This window comes from Papio anubis, chromosome 16, assembly GCF_008728515.1.
Source record: "Papio anubis isolate 15944 chromosome 16, Panubis1.0, whole genome shotgun sequence".
Lineage (NCBI taxonomy): Eukaryota > Metazoa > Chordata > Mammalia > Primates > Cercopithecidae > Papio > Papio anubis.
Window position 1 is genome coordinate 19,204,718 of NC_044991.1, and position 22,990 is coordinate 19,227,707.

Sequence of the window (22,990 nt, forward strand, 5' to 3'; positions counted from 1 at the left end):
CCAATTCTCCTTTTGAAACATACCTTGCACTGGTCCCTTCTCTCCAGCTCCCCTGCCTTCTGTACGGGGACTCCTGTGACTCTCTGTTGCAGTCCACTCTCAGCACTGCAGCTAAAGCAATTATAACCCAAAACCACAGCAATGGGCAGCCTTGGTCTATACAAAATCAGGCTATGACAGAGGGATTTGCTGCTAAAATTTCACTGCCTTTGCTAAAGCCAATTTTTTCCCCAGGTTCTGCACTTGATCAAGCCAATCTGTCAGTCTGACCAGTGCCCTGAAAGAGCTCAATTACTTCTCTTGGGCAAACACTTTTCCCAAAGAGATCTTATCTATCCTGGTTTACTTAAGTATGGTTCTTTTTTATTCTTATTTTTATTTATTTATTTATTTTAGACAGTCTCACTCTGTTGCCCAGGCTAGAGTGCAATGGCACAATCTCAGCTTACCACAATCTCTGCCTCCGGGGTTCAAGTGGTTCTCCTGCCTCAGCCTCCCAATTAGCTGAGATTACAGGCATACGCCACCACGCTCAGCTAATTATCTTTTTTTTTTTTTTTGAGACAGAGTCTTGCTCTGTCACCCAGGCCGGAGTACAGAGGTGCAATTGCGGCTCACTGCAGGCTCCGCCTCCTGGGTTTATGCCGTTCTCCTGCCTCAGCCTCCCGAGCAGCTGGAACTACAGGCGCCCGCCACCACACCTAATTTCTTTTTGTATTTTTAGTAGAGACGGGGTTTCACTGTGTTAGCCAGGATGGTCTCGATCTCCTGACCTCATGATCTGCCCGCCTCAGCCTCCCAAAAGTGCTGGGATTACAGGCGTGAGCCACCGCGTCTGGCCTTTTTTTTTTTTTGAGAGGGCCTTTCGCTCTTGTTGCCGAGGCTGGAGTGCAATGGCGTAATCTTGGCTCACTGCAACCTCTGACTCCTGGGTCAAAGCAGTTCTCCTGCCTCAGCCTCGCGAGTAGCTGGGATTACAGGCATGCGCCACCATGCCTGGCTAATTTTGTATTTTTAGTAGAGACAGGGTTTCTCCATGTTGGTCAGGCTGGTCTCGAACTCCTGACCTCAGGTGACTCGCCCACCTCGGCCTCCCAAAGTGGTGGGATTACAGGCATGAGCCACCTGTGCCTCGCTGCGCAGCTAATTTTTGTAGAGATAGGGTTTCACCAGGTTGGCCAGGCTGGTCTCGAACTCCTAGCCTCAGGTGATTCGCCCGCCTCAGCCTCCCAAAGTGCTGGGTTTACAGGCATGAGCCACCGCGCCCTGCCTGATTCTTTCACTTGGTCACTTGCTTGTGATTTTTTTTTCTTTCTTTCTTTCTTTTTCTTTGAAGCTGAAGGCCACAGTAGCTAAAGGCCAGGACATTGAACACTAAAACTTAACCTTCACTGGCTACTTTGTAGATAACATTCACAGCTCACCACTAATAAAGCTGCAGTCAACTAACAGGTATGAAGTTACCACTACAGTACATGGTTATATTAGGGACTGTTTCTGCCTACTGGATTCTGGGGAGGAACAAGGGAAGAATGTAACAGCACAAGCCATAATGAAGTTTATATACAGGCTTAAAATAAAAGAAAACCCTAGAATGAACTCAACAGAATTATGGTGTTCTGAGCTAATACTACCTGGCTTTAGAGGGAAATACTCTTCCAAAAGTCATTCGAATCCATAAATATAAGAACTTTCTGGCCACGCATCTGAAAGAAGGAAAAAAAGGATATACATATTTTAAAATTCCATTTGGCTTACATCATCAGTTTTCTGGAAAGGAAAGGAAGCCTTTAAGGTCTCAGAGGGAGGGACGTTAGTATGAGTCAAAAGGTGGTATCATAGCTAATCTTGCATCAAACAGGGCATAGGATGGGGGAGATTTATAAAGCTAAAATCAAGCAGATTATTTTTAAAAAATATTTTCAATATAAATTGTCAATGAAGAGATAAAAACTTCAGAACTGAGGTACAGGAAGTACATCATAATTCTTTTGTTCATATTATTCTTCCTACCTAAAATGCCTGGCAAATGCCCACTAATCCTGAACCTTCTCCAATGTAAACAGAGTGAGTAGCTGTGTACTCTCAGTACTCTGCTCAAACCCCTCCTGTAATGTGACACCATATCACAGTGATCCGCTCACAGGGTGTGTCATTCCCTCTGCACTGTGAGCCCCTGAAAGCAGAAATCGGTGCTTTATAGTACCTTCAGTATCTAGCACAATGCCTGGTATACACACAAAGGTGGCTTGTCTTTTTTTATTTTGAGACAGCATTTTGCTCTGTTGCCCAGGTTAGAGTGCAATGGCACAATCTCTGCTCACTGCAAGCTCCGCCTACCGGGTTCAAGCCATTCTCCTGCCTCAGCCTCCCGAGTAGCTGGGACTACACGTGCACACCGCCATGCCTGGCTAATTTTTTGTATTTTTAGCAGAGACGGGTTTCACCATGTTAGCCAGGACGGTCTTGATCTCCTGACCTTGGGATCCACCCGCCTTGGCCTCCCAAAGTGCTGGGATTACAGGCATGAGCCATCACGCCTGGCCTTGTCTTTTTTTTTTCTTTTTTTTTTTTGAGATGGAGTCTCACTGTCGCCCAGGCTGGAGTGCAGTGGCGCCATCTCGGCTCACTGCAACCTCTGCCTCCTGGGTTCACACCATTCTCCTGCCTCAGCCTCTCAAGTAGCTGAGACTACAGGTGCCCACCACCATGCCCAGCTAATTTTTTGTATTTTTAGTAGAGATGGGGCTTCACCATGTTAGCCAGGATGGTCTCGATCTCCTGACCTCGTGATCCACCCGCCTCGGCCTCCCAAAGTGCTGGAATTACAGGCGTGAGCCGCCGTGCCCGGCTGTATTTTTAGTGGAGATGAGGTCTCAAACTCCTGACCTCAGGTGATCTACCTGTCTCGGCCTCCCAAAGTGCTGGGATTATAGGTGTGAGCCACCGCACCAGGCCTGATAAATTTTTGAATTAAGAAATGCATGTCTTTAATATACCTAATCAAGAGTAGCAGAAGGGTTACAGCTCTTCTAGAATTCACCAGAAAATCCAGGGGGAAAAAAAAAGAGTAGCAAAAAAGAGTAGTTCCTTCTTTCTTGGACCACGTTTACACGTTTAGACTTTTTCTGGAAGAATCTTGATAGCGTCATATTGTGAGGCACAAGTGGAGAAATGAAAACACTCAGTGACAGATTTTATGTCTGCAGATTCCTGAATATCCCTTTCATCTGAACATTCTACTATAAAGAACAGGCATCAAGATCTCCAACTAATTGTGATGGGAGAATAAGAATCATTCCCTCATTTTAACCAAGAAGGGAGAACAAGAGAAAAGTATCCGTAGACTGGTGGCCACTCAAAAGCTCACCTGATGCGCAGTTCTCTTAACCGGCCCTGTCGGGTACAAGTATGTGTGCCACGATACTGCACTAGGTGACTGGTACTAGGTAACTCCCTCCGGATCCCAAAGGATGCAGAAGACTTCTTGTTGGACAGTGTCTTTGCAGAATAAGGTTTCTTAACTGCACCATCCCTAAAATACCTTAAATGTGAGGAGGAAGGAGGCAAGGAGAGAATAAAGTTATCTCTGCATGTGATGCAAATACTTTTAACATACAAGCAAAATTAAACAGATAAGCTCATCAAGACTGACAATACCTATGCTTCAAAGATAATAAGCAGCCCAATCTGACAGAAATATTGGCCAATCACTGGAGGTGGGTACTGCTGGGTCAGCTCTAGGCAGGAACTACAGAGCTGAGGGGTACCCCCTGGAGTCATCAGGCCTAACACAGTTTTCTTTTGTTTGAGACAGGTTCTCACTCTGCTGCCCAGGCTGGAATGCTGTGGCATGACCACAGCTCACTGCAGCCTTGACCTCCCAGGCTCAAGTGATCCTCTCAATTCAGCCTCCCAAGCAACTAGGCAACTAGGACCACAGGTGCTCACCAGTGTGTCCTGATAATTTTTTTTTTTTTTTTTAAGAGACAAGGTCTCACTGTGTTGCCCAGGCTGGTCTTGAACTCCCGGGCTCAAGGAATCCTCCCACCACATCCTCCTGAGTAGCTGAGACTACAGGCGTGCACCACCATGGTCGGCTAATTTTTTATTTTTATTATTTTTTTTGAGACAAGGTCTTATTCTGTCACCCAGGTTGGAGTGCAGTGGCGTGATCTCGGCTCACTCAACCTCCACCTCCCGGGTTCAAGCGATTCTCCTGCCTCAGACTCCCTAGTAGCTGGGATTACAGGCACCCACCAGAACATCCGGCTAAGTTTTGTATTTTTAGTGGAGATGGGATTTCACCATGTTGGCCAGGCTGGTCTTGAACTCCTGACCTCAGGTGATCCACCCACCTCGGCCTCCCAAAGTGCTGGGATTACAGGCTTGAGCCACTGTGCTCGGCCAATTTTTAATTTTTTAGAGACAGGGTCTCACTATATTGCCCAGGCTAGTCTCAAACTCCTGGGCTCAAGTAATCCTCCTGCCTCAGCCCCCCAAAGTGGTGGTATTACAGACATGCACCACTGTATCTGGCCTGCTGGCCTGATTTCATTCTTGATCTCTTGCTTCAGAGTATCTGCACTGAGGCTAAAGCACGCGCACACACACACACACACACCCACTATATATATACATACATACACACACACACACACTTTAATATACTTTTTAAAAATTTTTATTTAATTTTAATTTTTATTTTTATTTTTTATTTTATTTATTTTTTTTTTTGAGACGGAGTCTGGCTCTGTCGCCCAGGCTGGAGTGCAGTGGCCGAATCTCAGCTCACTGCAAGCTCCGCCTCCTGGGTTCACGCCATTCTCCCGCCTCAGCCTCCCGAGTAGCTGGGACCACAGGCGCCCGCCACCTCGCCCAGCTAGTTTTTTGTATTTTTTAGTAGAGACGGGGTTTCACCGTGTTAGCCAGCATGGTCTTGATCTCCTGACCTCGTGATCCGCCCATCTCGGCCTCCCAAAGTGCTGGGATTACAGGCTTGAGCCACCGCGCCCGGCCTTTAATTTTTAATATTTAAAATTTTAATATTTTAATTTTAATATTTAATATTTTAATATTTAATTATATTTTTAAAAAAACAAAAAATTTTGTTTTCTTGAAATAGAGTCTTGCTATGTTGCCTAGACTGGTCTTGAACTCCTGGGCTTAAGCAATCCTCTCAACTAAGCCTCCCAAAATGCTGAGATTACAGGTGTAAGCTACCACACTCAGACTCCTGGATTTTATTTTTTTAGAACAATTTGAAGTTTACTGCAAAATTGTGAAGAACGAACAGACTGTTCCCACATACCCCTTTTTCTTTACACACACACAGCTGTACATGCTAAAAAGAATATGTTTAAAGAAATGAAAGTCAAGCATGAACATATTTGCAGGGCATGGGGTAACTATAAAAAGTAAGGTAGAAGCATTAATCACAACAGCCAAAAGGTAGAAGCAATCTAATTTTTTTTTTTTAAAGACAGGGTCGGCCGGGCGCGGTGGCTCAAGCCTGTAATCCCAGCACTTTGGGAGGCCGAGACGGGCAGGATCACGAGGTCAGGAGATCGAGACCATCCTGGCTAACATGGTGAAACCCCATCTCTACTAAAAATTACAAAAAACTAGCCGGGCGAGGTGGCGGGTGCCTGTAGTCCCAGCTACTCGGGAGGCTGAGGCAGGAGAATGGCATGAACCCGGGAGGCGGAGCTTGCAGTGAGCCGAGATCCGGCCACTGCACTCCAGCCTGGGTGACAGAGCAAGACTCCGTCTCAAAAAAAAAAAAAAAAAAGACAGGGTCTTGGCTGGGTACAATGGCTCACGTCTATAATCCCAGCACTTTGGGAGGCTGAGGCAGGAGGATCATCTGGGGTTAGGAGTTTCAGACCAGCCTGGCCAGCACAGCTAAATGCCATCTCTACTAAAAATACAAAAATCAGCCGGGTGTGGTGGCAGGTGCCTGTAATCCCAGCTACTTGGGAGGCTGAGGCAGGAGAATCGCTTGAACCCAGGAGGTGGAGGTTGCAGTGAGTCATTCCATTGTACTCCAGACCAGGCGACAGGACAGGACAGGAAAGGACAGGAAAGGACAGGACAGGACAGGAAAGAAAGAAAAAAATAAAACTCCCCGATAGTTCCAACATAGGTATTGATGGCCAGGTGCGGTGGCTCACGCCTGTAATCACAGCACTTTGAGAGGCCAAGGTGGGTGGATCACCTGAGGTTAGGAATTTGAGACCAGCTTGGACAACATGGTGAAACCCTGTCTCTACTAAAAATACAAAAATTAGCCAGGTGTGGTGGCGCACGCCTGTAGTCCCAGCTACTCAGGAGGCTGAGGCACGAGAATCGCTTGAACCCAAGGGGCAGAGGTTGCAGTGAGCTGAGATCTCACCATTGCACACCAGCCTGGGCGACAGAGTGACACTCTGTTTCAACAACAATAAGAACGACAAAACATAGGTATTGATACGGTTTAGCTGTGCCCCCACCCAAATTGCATCTTCAATTGTAGGTCCCGTAAGACCCACGTGTTGTGGGAGGGACTTCACGGAAGGTGATGAGATTATGTGGGTAGTTCCCCCATGCTGTTCTCATGATAGTGAGTGATTTCCTAAGAGATCTCATGGTTTTATGTGGGGCTTTCCCCCACTTCACTCTGCACTTTCTTTCCTGACGCCATGTGAGAAAGCACATGTTTGCTTCCCCTTCCACCATGATTGCAAGTTTCTTGAGGCCTCTCCAGAAATGCAGAACTGTGAGTCAATTAAACCTCCTTCCTTTATAAATTACTTATCTCAGATATTTCTTCATGGCAGCATGAGAACGATCTAATACAGGTATCTATATTTGAGTATGGTACCATTCACTGCTTTGGTTCTATAAAACTATCTTGTACTACTCCCAAAAAATAAAACTTAAATCTGATTAAGTCTCTAAATCCAGTTACCAATTTGCACAAAAAGACTGAGAACAGAGGACAGAAGAACATGCTAAAATGCACACAGGCCCTATCAAAATACCAGTGACATTATTCACATAAATAGGAAAAATATCTTAAAAATTGTATAGGACCACAGAAGACTCCAACTAGCCAAAGCGATCCTGAGCAAAAAGAACAAAGCTGGAGGCATCACATCACCAGACTTCAAAATAAACCACAAAGCTGTAGTAACCAAAACAGCATGGTACTGGCATAAAGACAGACACACAGGCCAATGGAACAGAACAGAGTATCAAGTTATTAAGCTACTTTATCTATCTACCTACCTACCTACCTACCTACCTACCTAAGACACAGTCTCATTCTGTTGCCCCACTGGAGTATAGTGATGCAATCACGGCTCACTGCATCCTCAACCTCCCAGATTCAGGTGATCTTCCTTCCTACCTCAGCCTCCTGAGGAGCTGCAACTACAAGGGCATGCTACCACCTGGCTAATTTTTTGTAGAGATGGGGTTTTGCCACATTGCGCAGGATGGTCTTGAACTCCTAGGCTCAAGTGATCCACCTATCCTGGAGTCCCAAAGTGCTGAGATTACAGGTGTGAGCCATCACACCCAGTGCCAATTTATTTTTGACAAAGGGTCCAAGAACACTGGGGAAAGGACATCCTCTTTAATAAATGGTGCTGGGAAAAGTGAGTATCTACATACAGAAAAATGAAACCAGACCCCTTACCTCTCACCCTATACAATATCAACTCAAAATGGATCAAAGACCTAAATGTAAGACCCAAAACTAGAAAGCTATGAGAAGAAATACTTCAAAAGTCTAGGAAAATATTTTACGAATAAAACATCAAAAGCACGGGCAACAAAACCAAAAATAAACAAATAGGATAATCTCAAGCTTAAAAGCTTCTGCTCAGCAAACAATCTACAAGTAAAAAGACAACCTATAGAATGGGATTACAGGCCGGGCATAGTGGCCCATGCCTGTAATCCCAGCAGTTTGGGAGGCCAAGGCAGTCAGATCACTTGAGATCAGGAGTTCACGACCAGCCTGACCAACATGGTGAAACCCCATCTCTACTAAAAATACAAAATTAGCTGGGCATGGTGGCGCACACCTGTAATCCCAGTTACTCGGGAGGCTGAGGCAGGAGAATTGCTTGAACCTGGGAGGTGGTGGTTGCAGTGAGCCAAGATTGCACCACTGCACTCCTGACTGGGTGACAGAGTAAGACTCCATCTCAAAAAAAAAAAAGAATGGGATTACAAATATTACAAAAAATATGTGCAAACTATCTGACAGGGGGTTAATACGCAGAATATACAAAGAACTCAAATATCTCAACAGCAAAAAACAAACAAAAAATCCAATTAAAAAAGGGGCAACTTTGGGAAGCTGAGGCGGGCAGATGGCTTCAGTCCAGGAATTTAACATCAGCCTGGGCAACATGGTGAAATCCTGTCTCTACACAAAATTAGCCAAGCATGGTGGTGTGTGCCTGGAGTCCCAGCTACTCTGGAGGCTGCACTGAGAGGATGGCTTGAGCCTGGGAGGCAGAGGTTTCAGTGAGCTGAGATCCCACCACTGTACTCCAGCCTGGGTGACAGAGTGAGATCTGTCTCAAAAAAAAAAGTAGGGGGAGCAAATTCTCTGAATAGACATTTCTCAAAAGAAGACATACAAATGGCTAACAAATATATGAAAAAATGCTCAACATCACTATCAGGAAAATGTAAATGAAAATCACAATGAGGTGTCATCTTACTCGTTAGGTAGGTGGCTATTGTCAAAAAGACAAAAAAAAAAAAAAAATGCTGGCAAGGAAGCAGAGAAAAAGGAACACTTTTTTATTTTATTTTTATTTTTATTGAGATAGAATCTCACTGTTGCCCAGGCTGGAGTGCAATGGCGCCATCTCGGCTCACTGCAACCTCCTAGGTTCAAGCAATTCTTCTGCCTCAGTCTCCCAAGTAGGTGGGACTACAGGTGCGCACCACCAAGCCCGGCTAATTTTTGTATTATTAGTAGAGACAGGGTTTCACCATATTGGCCAGGCTAGTCTCGAATTCCTGACCTCGTGATCCCCCCACTTCGGCATCCCAAAGTGGTAGGATTACAGGTGTGAGCCACCGTGCCCGGCTGAAAAGGGAACACTTATATACTGTAGGTGAGAATGTAAACTAGTATCGCCACTATGGAGAACAGTATGGAGGTTCCTCAAAAAACTACAAATAGGACTACTGCATGACCCAGCAAACCCACTACTGGGCATTTATCCAAAGGAAAGAAAATCAGTGCATCCAAGAGACATCTGCACCCTCATGGTTACGGCAGCACTATTCACAATAGCCAATATATGGGATCAATCTAGGTGTCCAACAAGAGATGAATGGACTAAGCAAATGTGGTATATACACACAAATGGAATACTGTTCAGTCATAAAAAAGGGTAAAATATTGTCATTTGCAGCAACATGGATGGAAATGGAGGATATTAAGTGAAATAAGCTAGGAACAGAAAGTTAAACACTTCATGTTCTTACTCGTGCAAAAGCTAAAACAAGTTGATCTTACAGAAACCAAAGTAGAACAGAGGACACAAGAGGCTAGGAAGGGTAGAGGAAAAAGAGGGACAGGGAGAGATTTGTTAAAAGACACAAAATTAAAACTAGATAGGAGAAATAAATTCTAACATTCTATACCCCCATAGGATGACTATTGTTAACAATCATGTATAGTTTCAAGTAGCTAGGAGGATACTGAATGTTCCCAAAACAAAGAAATGATAAATGTTTGAGGTGATGGATATGCTAATTACCCTGATCTGATCACTACACACTGTATGTATTGATATATCACTACGTACCTGATAAATATGTACAATTGTATTAAAAATTCATAAATTTTAAAAAAGAATTTTTAAAAATGCACATAGGAATGCAACTGGTAAAATACGAATTGCGGAAAGTGCTACAAAACAACTGATTCCCAAACAATTGATTTCAAGGAGGAAAAAGATAAAGTAGAAATCCATGAATTAGGCTGGGTGCAGTGGCTCATGCCTGTAATCCCAGCACTTTGGGTGGCTAAGGCGGGTGAATCACGAGGTCAGAGTTCGAGATCAGCCTGGACAACACAGTGAAACCCCATCTCTACTAAAAATACAAAAAATTAGCTGGGCGTGGTGGTGGGCGCTTGTAATCCCAGCTACTCAGGGGGCTGAGGCAGGAAAATTGCTTAAACCCGGGAGGCGGAGGTTGCAGTGAGTTGCAATCTCGCCACTGCACTCCAGCCTGGGCAACAGTGTGAGACTCTGTCTCAAAAGAAAAAAAAAAAAATCCATGAATTAAAAGCAATTGACTCCACTTATCTTCTCTACACACAGCGAATGGTGGGTCTGCCTCTGCCTTCCTACCTCCTCCCTTCTTTAACTATGGTAACTGGTCAGCTCACCTTGGTTGATCAAACATGGCCTGTGCAGTGTTCTAGAAAACTAAATGCTGTTGATCTGAATCTGGTTGTCTCTGCAGGGGCAGTAAAAGCTCTGCCAGTCTGGTCTTCAAAAATAGTAGTCCTGGCCGGGCACCGTGGCTCACGCCTGTAATCCCAGCACTTTGGGAGGCCGAGGTGGGTGGATCACCTCAGGTCAGGAGTTCGAGACGAACATGGTGAAACCCTGTCTCTACTAAATACAAAAAATTAGCCGGGTGTGGTGGCCTATGCCTGTAATCCCAGCTAATTGGGAGGCTGAGGCAGGAGAATCACTTGAACCCGGGAGGCAGAGAATGCAGTGATCCGAGATCGTGATCCGAGATCCACAGCACTCCAGCCTGGGCAACAAGAGCAAAACTCCCATCTCAAAAAAAAAAAAAGGCCAGGCGCAGTGGCTCACACCTGTAATCCCAGCACTTTGGGAGGCCCAGGTGGGTGGATCACAAGGTCAAAAGATAAAGACCATCCTGGCCAACATGGTGAAACCCTGTCTCTACTAAAAACACAAAACTTAGCTGGGCATGGTGGCACATGCCTGTAGTCCCAGCTACTCGGGAGGCTGAGGCAGGAGAATTGCTTGAACATGGGAGGCGGAGGTTGCCGTGAGCTGACATCACACCACTGCACTCCAGCCTGGTGACAGAGCAAGACTCCATCTCACTCAGAAGAAAATAATAATAATAGTAATAATAAAGGAATAAAATTCTGATACAGAAACCCTGAAAACACTATGCTAAGTGAAATAAGCCAAACGCAAATGGAAAAATATCATATGACTCCACTTACATGAGGTACCTAGAACAGGCAAATTCTTAGAAACAAAGTACAATAAAGGTTATAAAGGATTAGGGTAGGAGGAATGAGGAGACACCATTTAAAGAATACAGAATATCCACATGGGATGATGAAAAGTTTTGGGTATGGATAGTGGTGATGGTTACACATTGTTAGTGTACTTAATGGCACTAAATTGTACACTTAAAAATCGTTAAAATAGGCCAGGTGTGGTGGCTCATGCATGTAATCCTAGCACTTTGGGAGGCTGAGGCAGGTGGATCAGTAGTTCGAGACCAGCCTGGCCAACATGGTGAAACACTGTCTCTACCAAAAATACAAAAATTAGCCGGGCGTAGTGGCACGTGCCTGTAATTCCAGCTACCTGGGACGCTGAGGTGGGAGAATCGCTTGAACCCCTGAGGCGGAGGTTGCAGTGAGCAGAGAATGTGCCACTGCACTCCAGCCTGGGTGATAGAGTGAGACTTCGTCTCAAAAAAAAAAAAAAAAAGGTCAGGTGCAGTGGCTGACATTTGTAATCCCAGCACTTTGGGAGGCCAAGGCAGGTAGATCACTTGATGCCAGAAGTTCAAGACCAGCCTGGCCAACATGGTGAAACCCTGCCTCTACCAAAAATAGAAAAAATTAGCCGAGCATGGTGGCACATGCCTGCAGTCCCAGCTACTCGGGAGGCTGAAGCACAAGAAGCACTTGAACCTAGCAGGCAGAGGTTACAGTGAGCCAAGATCACAACCACAGCCCTTCAGCCTGGGCTGTGAGAATCTGTCTCAAAAAAAAAAAAAAAAAAAAAAGATTAAAATAAAATAGTAAGTCTTACATTATATATATTTTACCACACACAAAAAACATAAACTCTCTGGACAGTTTGAAGCACCGTGCCATGAAGCAGTAGGTGGTAGGATCTCACCGTGTGTCTGACTAGCCCTTTCTCTGCCTTGTTTGAGCTTCGGCAGAATTTGCAAGGGTGGCGGTAAGGCTGAGAAGGACACTGGAAAGGCCAGGACAAAGGTGGCTGTTTCCTGCTCACGGAGAGCCTCCTTACAGTTCCCAGTGGGCCGTATTCATAGACAGACATCTGAAATGTAGGACAACCAGTCATGGATGTGTGGGCGTGACTGCCACTGTGAACAGTGCAGCCATCCTTGGATACCTTACTGCAGAGATACTTGAAGTGGCATCAAAGGCACCAAAAGATTTAAAGGTAAAGCTATTACCCCTCATCATTTGCAACCTGCTATTAGTGAAAAAGAATTGGACTGTCTTATCAAGGCTACAATTGCTGGTGATGGTGTCATTCCACACATTCGCAAGTCTCTGGGAAGAAAGAACAACAGAAGACTATGTAAAGGATGCCTGGATTTCTTATTATCTCAGGTCTCTAATTAATCTAACAGCTCTCTACTGTTCACGATTCCAGGGGAATACAGTCATGCCCCATGACACCTGGTTAATTTTTTAAAACATTTTTTAATAAAGATAAGGTCTCACTGTGTTGCCCAGGCTGGTCTTGAACTCTACTTTTTTTTTTTTTTTTTTTTTAAGACAGGGTCTGGCTCTGTTGCCCGGGCTGGAATGCAGCAGAACAATCCACATGATCCTCCCACCTCAGACTCCTGAGTAGCTGGTACTATAGGCATGCGCCACCACACCTGGCTATTTTTTTTTTTTTTTTTTACTTTATATAGAGATGGGGTCTTATTATGTTGCCCAGGCTGGTCTCGAGCTCCTGGACTCAAGGAATCCTCCCACCTCAACCTCCCAAAGTTCTGGGATTACATAAGCCACCATGCCCAGATGGAACTAGTGGATTTTGATTGAGATGACTATTTTTTAGATACTGCCTGTATTTTAATTATGATGCAGAAGTTATATCAACAAACATTTGGTTTTGCACACATATTACTTCCACTCTGGTAGGTGAGTTCAACAGAGGTCATATCCCAAACTAAAAAAAAAAACCCTCTATGAATATTATAAAAGCCATCAAATTGCACACTTGAAATGAATGAATTGTATAATATGTGAATTATATCTCAATGAATTTTTAAAAAGCAATATAGAACCACTTTAGGAAATCCAAAAAATGTTGGTAACTATAAAGAAAACAATGAAAGTAGCTTATAGGCCGGGCGCAGTGGCTCACGCCTGTAATCCTAGCACTTTGGGAGGCCGAGGCGGGCAGATCACAAGGTCAGGAGATCGAGATCATCCTGGCTAACATGGTGAAACCCTGTCTTTACTAAAAATACAAAAAAATTAGCCAGGTATGGTGGCGGGCACCTGTAGTCCCAAGCTACTCGGGAGGCTGAGGCAGGAGAATGGCATGAACCCGGGAGGCGGAGCTTGCAGTGAGCTGAGATCACGCCACTGTACTCCAGCCTGGGCGACAGAGCCAGACTCCATCTCAAAAACAAAAAAAAAAGAAAGTAGCTTATAATCCTGCTCAAAAAACCTACAAGCAAAGCTAAACTATATAGTTTTTAAGGATACACAAATGGTAATAAAACCATGAAGAAAAGTGAGAAAGTAATTACCATTCAAATCAAGTTAGTAGTTTACTCTCTGCGGGGCAGTCAGTGGGCTTGGAAGGAAGTTCAGAAATGACTGCCAAGGTCTTACGTTTTTTTTTGTTTGTTTTTTTTTAAACATGTGGTGGTTACAAAGGTGTCTGCCATATAATAATTCACTAGTGCACCCACTTGTTTGGTGCTGTTTTCTGTATTTGTGTTATATTTATCAGTAAATAATTTTTGGCCAGGCATGGCGGCTCATGCCTGTAATCCCAGTACTTTGGGAGGCTGAGGCGGGTGGATCACTTGAGCCCAGGAGTTCAAGACCACCCTGGGCAACATGGTGAAACCCCATCTCTACCAAAAATACAAAAAATAGCCAGTGTCATAACTCAGTCTCAAAATTAATTAATTAAAATTTTAAAATAAAAAAATTTTTGGCAGGCAGTGACTCATGCCTATAATCCCAGCACTATGGGAGGCTAAGGTGGGTGGACTGCTTAAGGCTAGGAGTTGAGAGCAGCTGGGCAACACAGAGACCCCATCTCTACAAAAAATTTAAGAATTAGACTGCTCACAGTGGCTCACACCTGTAATCCCAGCACTCTGGAAAGCCAAGGTGGGTGGATCACCTGTAGTCAGGAGTTGGAGGCCAGCTTGGCCAACATGGTGAAACCCTGTCTCTACTAAAAATACAAAAAATTAGCTGAGCGTGGTGGCACATGCCTGTTATCCCAGCTACTCGGGAGGCTGAGGCAGGAGAATTGCTTGAACCAGGAGGCAGATGTTGCAGTGAGCGAGATCACTCCACTGCACTCAGCCTGAAGCTGAGGAGGAAACAACAGACTGTGTCTCAGGGAAAAGAAAAAAAAAAAAGGGCGGGTGTGGTGGCTCCGCCTGTAATCCCAGCACTTTGGGAGGCTGAGGCGGGCGGATCACAAGGTCAGGAGATCGAGACCATCCTGACTAACAAGGTGAAACCCCGTCTCTACTAAAAATACAGAAAATTTAGCCGGGCGTGGTGGCGGGCACCTGTAGTCCCAGCTACTCAGGAGGCTGAGGCAGGAGAATGGCATGAACCCGGGAGGCGGAGCTTGCAGTGAGTCAAGATCGTGCCACTGCACTCCAGTCTGGGAGACACAGGGAGACTCCGGCTCAAAAAAAAAAAATTAGCCGGATGTGGTGATGCATGCCTGTAGTCCCAGCTACATGGGAGACTGACATGGGAAGATCACTTGTTGAACCCAGGAATTCAAGGCTGCAGTGAGCTGTGATCACGCCACTGCACACCAGCCTGAGTGACAAAGCAAGACTCTGTCTCAAAAAAAAAAAAAAAAAAAGAATAGAAAAGGAAAAAATGATAGATGCATAGTTCACTGGTTTTCAGTCTTAATTCTTTATACATGCATCTAATGGTATACATTAAATGCATTAAACCCATTATACATTCCTCTAACCATGACTGTAGTTGTATTTCATATATTGATACATAGTATTTTTATGAGCATTACAACGTATCTGTTAACTTCCATTATGATTTTTTCTTTGATCTTCCTGCAAAAGGATACAACACGTATCAGCAAAGGGAAGAGGGGCACAGGACAAAGTCTGGCAGAAACCAAGTGCAAGCTTCCAAGAATCCTCTCCCAGTGGAATCACAAAGGACACTCTTAATTCCTCCGGCACTGAATTGTGATAACACGTGAGAAGTGTTGCATATCAGTGAAGCTTATTAGAGACTCAGTACCCAAGCTTTTACTGAGGGCTGGTCAGACAGGCACCCTCTGCCTAACACATACCAAAATTCCAGCCTCCTAGAGGGAGTGCTAGTACTCAGCATAAACAACACTGCATGAACACACAACAGTGTAGGTCCAGTTAACTATTCATCAGTTAGGGAACGGTGGGAACCCTTCTGAAATCTTAAGTTTCCAGACACCAGCCAAGGGTCAACCTTGTAAGCAGGGTTTTCTAAGAGAAGCAGCCACAAAGAGAAAACAAACAAAGAAGATCAAAGAGAAAAGCTGGTTCCTTAAAAAGACTAATACAGTTGACCGCCAGTGAAACTGATCAGGAAGAGAGAAAAACCAAATAAATGAGGGTCAACTCTATATTTCTATAAACTAGCAATAAAGAAAAAACAATTACATATATTTATATACTATTTTCAAATGGCATCACAAATATAAAACATAGGAGTAAATCTAATAATTTTATAGGCAAAATGGAGAACTCAGTACAATACAGATGTCAATTTTTCCCACTCTGATCTATAGATTCAAAGTAACCTCAATTAAAACCCCAAGAGAGGGCTGGGCACAGTGGCTTACACCTGTAATCCCAGTACTTTGGAAGGCCAAGGCGGGCAGATCACCCTGACTGAGAACAGGTGTTCGAGACCCGCCTGACTGACATGGTGAAATGCCATATCTACTAAAAATACAAAAAACAGCCAGGCATGGTGGTGGGTGCCTGTAATCCCAGCTACTCCGGGGGCTGAGGCAGGAGAATAGCCCGAACCTGGGAGGTGGAGGTTGCAGTGCGCCAAGATTGTGCCACTCCTGCTGGGCGACAGAGCAAGACTGTCCAAAAAAAAAAAAAAAAAAAAAAAAAACCAACAACAATAGAGTTTATTTTGGGGAGGAAGAGGACTTCGCAAGTGGATTCTGAAGCTTTCACAGAATTACAAAAGACCAAGAATAGCTTAGACATTCTTTATTTTTATTTTTTTTATTTTTTTAATTTTTTATTTTTTATTTTTTATTTTTTTTTTTTGAGACGGAGTCTTGCTCTGTCACCCAGGCTGGAGTGCAGTGGCCGGATCTCAGCTCACTGCAAGCTCCTCCTCTCGGGTTCACGCCATTCTCCTGCCTCAGCCTCCCGAGTAGCTGGGACTACAGGCACCCGCCACTTCGCCCGGCTAGTTTTTTGTATTTTTTTAGTAGAGACGGGGTTTCACCGTGTTAGCCAGGATGGTCTCGATCTCCTGACCTCATGATCCGCCCGTCTCGGCCTCCCAAAGTGCTGGGATTACAGGCTTGAGCCACCGCGCCCGGCCTAGCTTAGACGTTCTTAAAAGTGTTAGATAAGCAGTCTTACTCGGATATCAGGCTTATTGCAAGGCTACATATTCAAGACATCACAATTTTGTAGCAGAAACAAATTGACCAAAGGAACAAGGTACATAGGCAAGAAACAGACTTGGCCTTAATGGACACTTGAGTAATGATAAAAATGGCACTATAGAGCTGTTTTTTCAGTAAACTGTGCTGGGTTAATTACATATCCATGTGAAAAAAAATGAAATAGGATCTCTAACTCACATGATCAACAAAAGTCAATTTCAGGAGGTCTGGAAATAAAATGTAAACAGCAAAATAATGAGTTCTTAAAGATGATACAGAATATCTTAGGCCAGGCATGGTGGCCCGCACCTGTAATCCCAGCACTTTGGGAGGCCGAGGCAGGCGAATTGCTTGAGTCCGAGAGTTTGACACCAGCTTGGGCAAAGCAATGAAACCCCATCTCTAGAAAAAATACAAAAATTCGCTGGGTGTGGTGGCACACGCCTGTAGTGCCTCTATTTGGGAGGCTGAGATGGAAGGACTGCTTAAGCCTGGGAGGTTGAGGCCGCAGTGACTCTGATCGTGCCACTGTAATCCAGCCTGTGTGACAGTGCGAGACCCTGTCTCAAAAAAACAAAAAAAACCCAGAATATCTTCATGACATCAAGGAAGAAATAGATACCTTAACCCTGACAGAACACATATTAATTATAAAGGAAAAGACACAAATTTTACTAAGTTAAAATTTTTTTTCTTTTTTTTGAGACAGATACTTACTCTGTCACCCAGGCTGGAGTACAGTGGCACCATCTCGGCTCACTGCAACCTCTGCCTCCCGGGTTCAAGTGATTCTCCCGTTTCAGCCTCCCAAGTAGCTGGGATTATATGTGACACCACAACTGGCTGATTTTTTTTATTTTTTTATTTTTTTATTTTTTTGAGACGGAGTTTCACTCTTGTTGCCCAGGCTGGAGTGCAATGAAGCGATCTCAGCTCACCACAACCTCCGCCTCCCAGGTTCAAGCCATTCTCCCGCCTCAGCCTCCCGAGTAGCTAGGACTACAGGCACGCACCACCACGTCCAGCTAATTTTGTATTTTTATTAGAGATGGGGTCTCTCCATGTTGGTCAGGCTGGTCTCAAACTACCGACCTCAGGTGATCTGCCTGCCTTGGCCTCCCAAAGTGCTGGGATTACAGGCATGAGTCACTGTGCCCGGTCTGATTTTTAAATTTTTAGTAGAGATAGGGTTTCGCCATGTTGGTCAGGCTGGTCTTGAACTCCTGACCTCAAATGATCCGCCTGCCTCGGCCTCCCAAAGTGCTAAGACTACAGGGGTTGAGCCACTGTGCCTGTTTTTTTTTTTTCTTTCTGTTTTGGAGAGAGTTTAACTCTGTTGCCCAGGCTGGAATGCAGGGGTGCCATCTCAGCTCACTCTAACCCCTACCTCACAGGTTCAAGCAATTCTCCTGCCTCAGCCTCCCAAGTAGCTGGGACTACGGGCACACACCACCACACCCCGCTAATTTTTGTATTATTAGTAGAGACGGGGTTTTGCCATGTTGGTCAGTCTTGTCTCTAACTCCTGACCTCAAGTGATCCACCTTCCTCGGCCTCTCAAAATGCTGGAATTCCAGGTGTAAGCCACAGCACCCGGCCTAAAATTTAAAACATCTTAATTCATCAAATGATGAAGTGAGCAGAGGGAGAAGATACTTATCACACATAAAACACACAAAAGATTCATATTCAAAAACAGAAAACCCCCTATATATTAGTACAAATACTCAATGTACAACTCATTAGAAGAACAGAAATAAGACTTGAATACGAACTTCAAGAAGAGAAAATCTAGATACCCAATAAACACATAAAAAGGTACTAAGCCCCAGCACTTTGGGAGGCCGAGGTGGGCGGATCATGAGGTCAGGAGTTCAAGATGAGCCTGGCCAACATGGTGAAACCCCACCTCTACTAACAATACAAATATTAGCTGGACGTGGTGGTGCATGCCTGTAGTCCCAGCTACTTGGGAGGCTGAGGCAGGAGAATTGCTTGAACCAGGGAGGCAGAGGTTGCAGTGAGCCGAGATCATACCACTGTACTCCAGCCTGGGTGACAAGAGTGTCATCTCAAAAAACAAACAAAAAGAATAAATAGAAACCTAATAAAACTCTAACAAGTAAAAAAATTAAATGAGTAATTAAAATTTTTCCTACAAAGAGGCCAGGCTTGGTAGCTCACACTCGTAATCCCAGCATTTTGGGAGGCTGAGGCAGCAAGATTGCTTGAGCCCAGGAGTTAGAAACTGCACTGAGCTGTGATCAAGCCACTGTACTCCAGCCCATGCGACAGAGCAAGATCCCGTCTCTAAAATATATAAATACTTTTTCCTACCAAAAAAAAAAAAGCACAGACAGTTTCAGTGATGAATTCTATCAAATATTTTAAAAGAAATAATAGGCTGAGCACTATGGCTCAACACCTGTAATCCCAGCACTTTGGGAGGCAGAGGTGGGCCAATAACCTGAGGTCAGGAGTTCGAGACCAGCTTGGCCAACATGATGGAGAATTGCTTGAACTGCAGTGAGCCAAGACTGTACCACTGCACTCCAGCCTGGGCAACAGAGCAAGACTCCATCTCAAAAATAAATAAATAAATATCATAATAATGCTCTACAAACTCTTCCAGAAAAGAGTAACACTTCTAAATTCATTGAGACCAGTATCACCATCATACCAAAGACAAAGATATTACCACAAAGAAAAAAAAGGACCAATAGACCTCATGACTATGGACATAAAAATCCCCAAAAAATAGTAGCAAACCAAATCCAACAACATATAAAAACCACTCTGATGGTTAATATAAGTGTCAACTTGACTAAATTGAGGGATGCAAAGTATTGTTTCTGGGTGTATCTGGGTGCTGCCAAAAGAGATTAACATTTGAGTCAGTGGACTAGAGAGAAAGACCCACCCACAATGTGGGTAGGTACCATCCAATGGCTGCCAGCACCACTAGGAAAAGCAGGCGGAAAGTAGGATAAGCTGACTTGCTAAGTCTTGTGGCCTGCATCTTCCTCCCATGCTGGATGTTTCCTGCCCTCAAACATCAGACTCCAAGTTCTTTGGCTGTTGGGTTCTTGGACTTACCCCAGTGGTCTACCAGGGGCTCACAAGCCTTTGGCCACAGATTGAAGGCTGCACTGTTGGCTTCCCTGCTTTTGAGGTTTTGGGACTCAGACTGAGCCACTACTGGCTTCCTTGCTCCTCAACTTGCAGACTGCCCATCACGGCACTTCACCTTGTGATTGTGTGAATCAATTCTCCTTAATAAACTCCCTTTCACATATACATATATCCCACTCGTTCTGTCCCTCTAGAGGACCCTGACTAATACAACTATATGCCATATAAACACTAGGACCAAGTGGGATTTATCCCAGGAATGCAAGGCTGGTTTAACATTCAAAAATCAATTTATGTAATGCATCCTATTAATAGAAAAAAGAACAAAAACCACATGATTATCTCAATAAATGTACAAAAACCATGTGACAAAATCCAGTAACATTAATGATAAAACCTATGAAAGGTCACAAGAAAATAGATGACATACTAAAAATAGGATAATTTGAAGATGCTATATTCATAAACTTGTGGGTGTAGAGGAACCACAAGGAACAGTGTAGGAACCTGAAGCTAGTAGAAGCTAAGGTGGTACTACCTCCAGGCCCAAAGAGATGAGGGGAGGGAACAATTACCAAAACCCAGAAAGGGACAGTTATACAGAGTCTGCCACAATATAAGGTGCCGAGAGCTTCAGTGGAGAGATAGAGCCAACTGAAGGTAAAAGTCTGAAAGCTACCATGATCAAAAGCAGAAGCCACGAGAGCCAGCCAACCTTGATGATATAACTTGAAAGCTCAGGAGAGTAATCCTTTTGCTCAGATTCAGATTTTATTGATTGATCTTTCCATGCACTCAGAATGTTTTCTGACTGTGACATAATGTACAAAATGTGTATTCTCTTACAGATGAAAAACTCAAAATATCAATGATAAAAAAAACTTACCCATAGTTACTACCTCACTCATAATCTATAATTTTTTCATACACAAAATGTTTACAGTTTTATATGAACCATAATTCCAGTTATATTTTTTTCTCAAGTCCCATCACTCACCTGGAATCAACCTTCTTCTCCATCCTCTGCTTAATCACTTTTTGATGGAAATTGTGGCTTGATATACACTTCACAGTGAGCAGATTCTTCTTGAATCAAAGTATTTTATCTTCCCCTTCTAACTACAAAAAAAAGGGGAATAAAAGAGAGAGAAAATTATTTGCAGCTTCTCAGGAGCCACACTTCTGAACAGCTACATGCCAGCTCCTAGTCTCCTGCCCTCCTTAATTCAACACTAGATGAACATGGGCTAGGTCTCTGACTGAAAATACTATATTTAAATTACATTTTTTTAAACATTTTTTGAGACAAAGTCTTGCTCTATCACCCAGGCTGGAGTGCAGAGGCACGATCTCTGCTCACTGCAACCGCCACCTTCTGGGCTCAAGCGATTCTCCTGCCTCAACCTCTCAAGTAGCTGGGATTACAGGCACCTGCCACCACACCCGGCTGATTTTTGCATTTTCAGTAGAGACAGGATTCCACCATGTTGGCCAGGCTGGTCTCAAAATTCCTGACCTCAAGTGATCCACCCGCCTTGGCCTCCCAAAGTGCTAAAATTACAGTGGTGAGCCACCACACCCAGCCTCACTGTGGCTTTGATTTGCATTTCTCTAATGATGAGTGATATTGAGCTTTTTTTCATGTTTGTTCATCGTATGTATGTCTTCTTTTGAAAAGTGTCATGGCCGGGCGCGGTGGCTCAAGCCTGTAATCCCAGCACTTTGGGAGGCCGAGGCGGGTGGATCACGAGGTCAGGAGATCGAGACTATCCTGGCTAACATGGTGAAACCCCGTCTCTACTAAAAATACAAAAAAACTAGTCGGGCGTGGTGGCGGGCGCCTGTAGTCTCAGCTACTTGGGAGGCTGAGGCGGGAGAATGGCGTGAACCCGGGAGGCGGAGCTTGCAGTGAGGAGATCACGCCACTGCACTCCAGCCTGGGAGACACAGAGAGACTCCATCTCAAAAAAAAAAAAAAAAAAAAAAAGAAAAGTGTCTGTTCATGTCCTTTGTCCACTTCTTAATGGGGTTGTTTTTATCTCATAATGTTGTAAATGCTAGATGTTAGATCTTTGTCAGATGGATAGAGTGCAAAAATTTTCTCCCATTCTGTAGGTTGTCTGTTTACTCTGATGATAGTTTCTTTTGCTATGCAGACGTGCTTTAGTTTAATTAGAAATTAAACTAAATTTGTCAATTTTTGATTCTGTTGCAATTGCTTCTGGCATCTTCGTCATGAAATCTTTGCCTGCGCCTATGTCTTGAATGGTATTGCCTAGGTTTTCTTCTAGGGTTTGTATAGTTTTGGGTTTTAAATTTAAGTCTTTAATCCATCTTGCGTTGGTTTTTGTATATGGCGTAAGGAAGGGGTCCAGTTTCTGTATTTGCATATGGCTAACCAGTTCTCCCAGCACCTATTACTAAATAGGGACTCCTTTCCCCATTGCTGGTTTTGGTCAGATCTGTCAAAGATCAGATGGTTGTAGGTGTGCGGTCTTATTTCTGGGTTCTCTATTAGGTTCCATAAGTCTATGTTTCTGTTTTTGCACCAGTACCATTCTCTTTTTGTTACTGTAACGTTGTAGCACAGCTTGAAGTTGGATAGCGTGATGCCTGCAGCTTTATTCTTTTTGCTTAGGATTGTCCTGGCTATTCATGCTCTTTTTTTGTTCCATATGAATTTTAAAGTAGTTTTTTCTAATTCTGTGAAGAATGTCAATGGTAATTAATGGTAATAGCATTGAATCTGTAAATTGCTTTGGGCAGTATAGCCATTTTCATGATATTGATTTTTGCTATCCATGAGCATGCAATGTTTTTCCATTTGTTTGTGTCACCTCTGATTTCTTTGAGCAGCGGTTTGTAGCTCTACTTGAAGAGGTCTTTCACTTCCCTTGTTAGCTGTATTCCTAGGTATTTTATTATTTTTGTGGCAACTGTGAATAGGAATTCATTCACATTTGGTTCTCTGCTTGCCTGTT

At 44.0% G+C, this 22,990-nt stretch overlaps 1 protein-coding gene and 1 pseudogene across 18 annotated transcripts in view; one reads left to right on the top strand and one right to left on the bottom strand.

Moving 5' to 3' along the window:
- The window catches only part of SFI1 (SFI1 centrin binding protein), a 114,722-nt gene that overhangs the window by 84,635 nt on the left and 7,097 nt on the right, over positions 1-22,990 (bottom strand). For 9 of the 18 annotated variants that reach the window (XM_031655962.1, XM_031655957.1, XM_031655960.1 and 6 more), the window contains exons 2-4: positions 21,007-21,128; positions 3,371-3,544; positions 1,635-1,706 (exon numbers count right to left, since the gene is read on the bottom strand). In XM_031655962.1, the coding sequence (XP_031511822.1) occupies positions 1,635-1,706; positions 3,371-3,544; positions 21,007-21,029 (269 nt within the window). In that variant the 5' untranslated portion in view covers positions 21,030-21,128. 18 annotated transcript variants of the gene reach the window in all.
- LOC103888311 lies at positions 12,123-12,628 on the top strand (annotated as a pseudogene).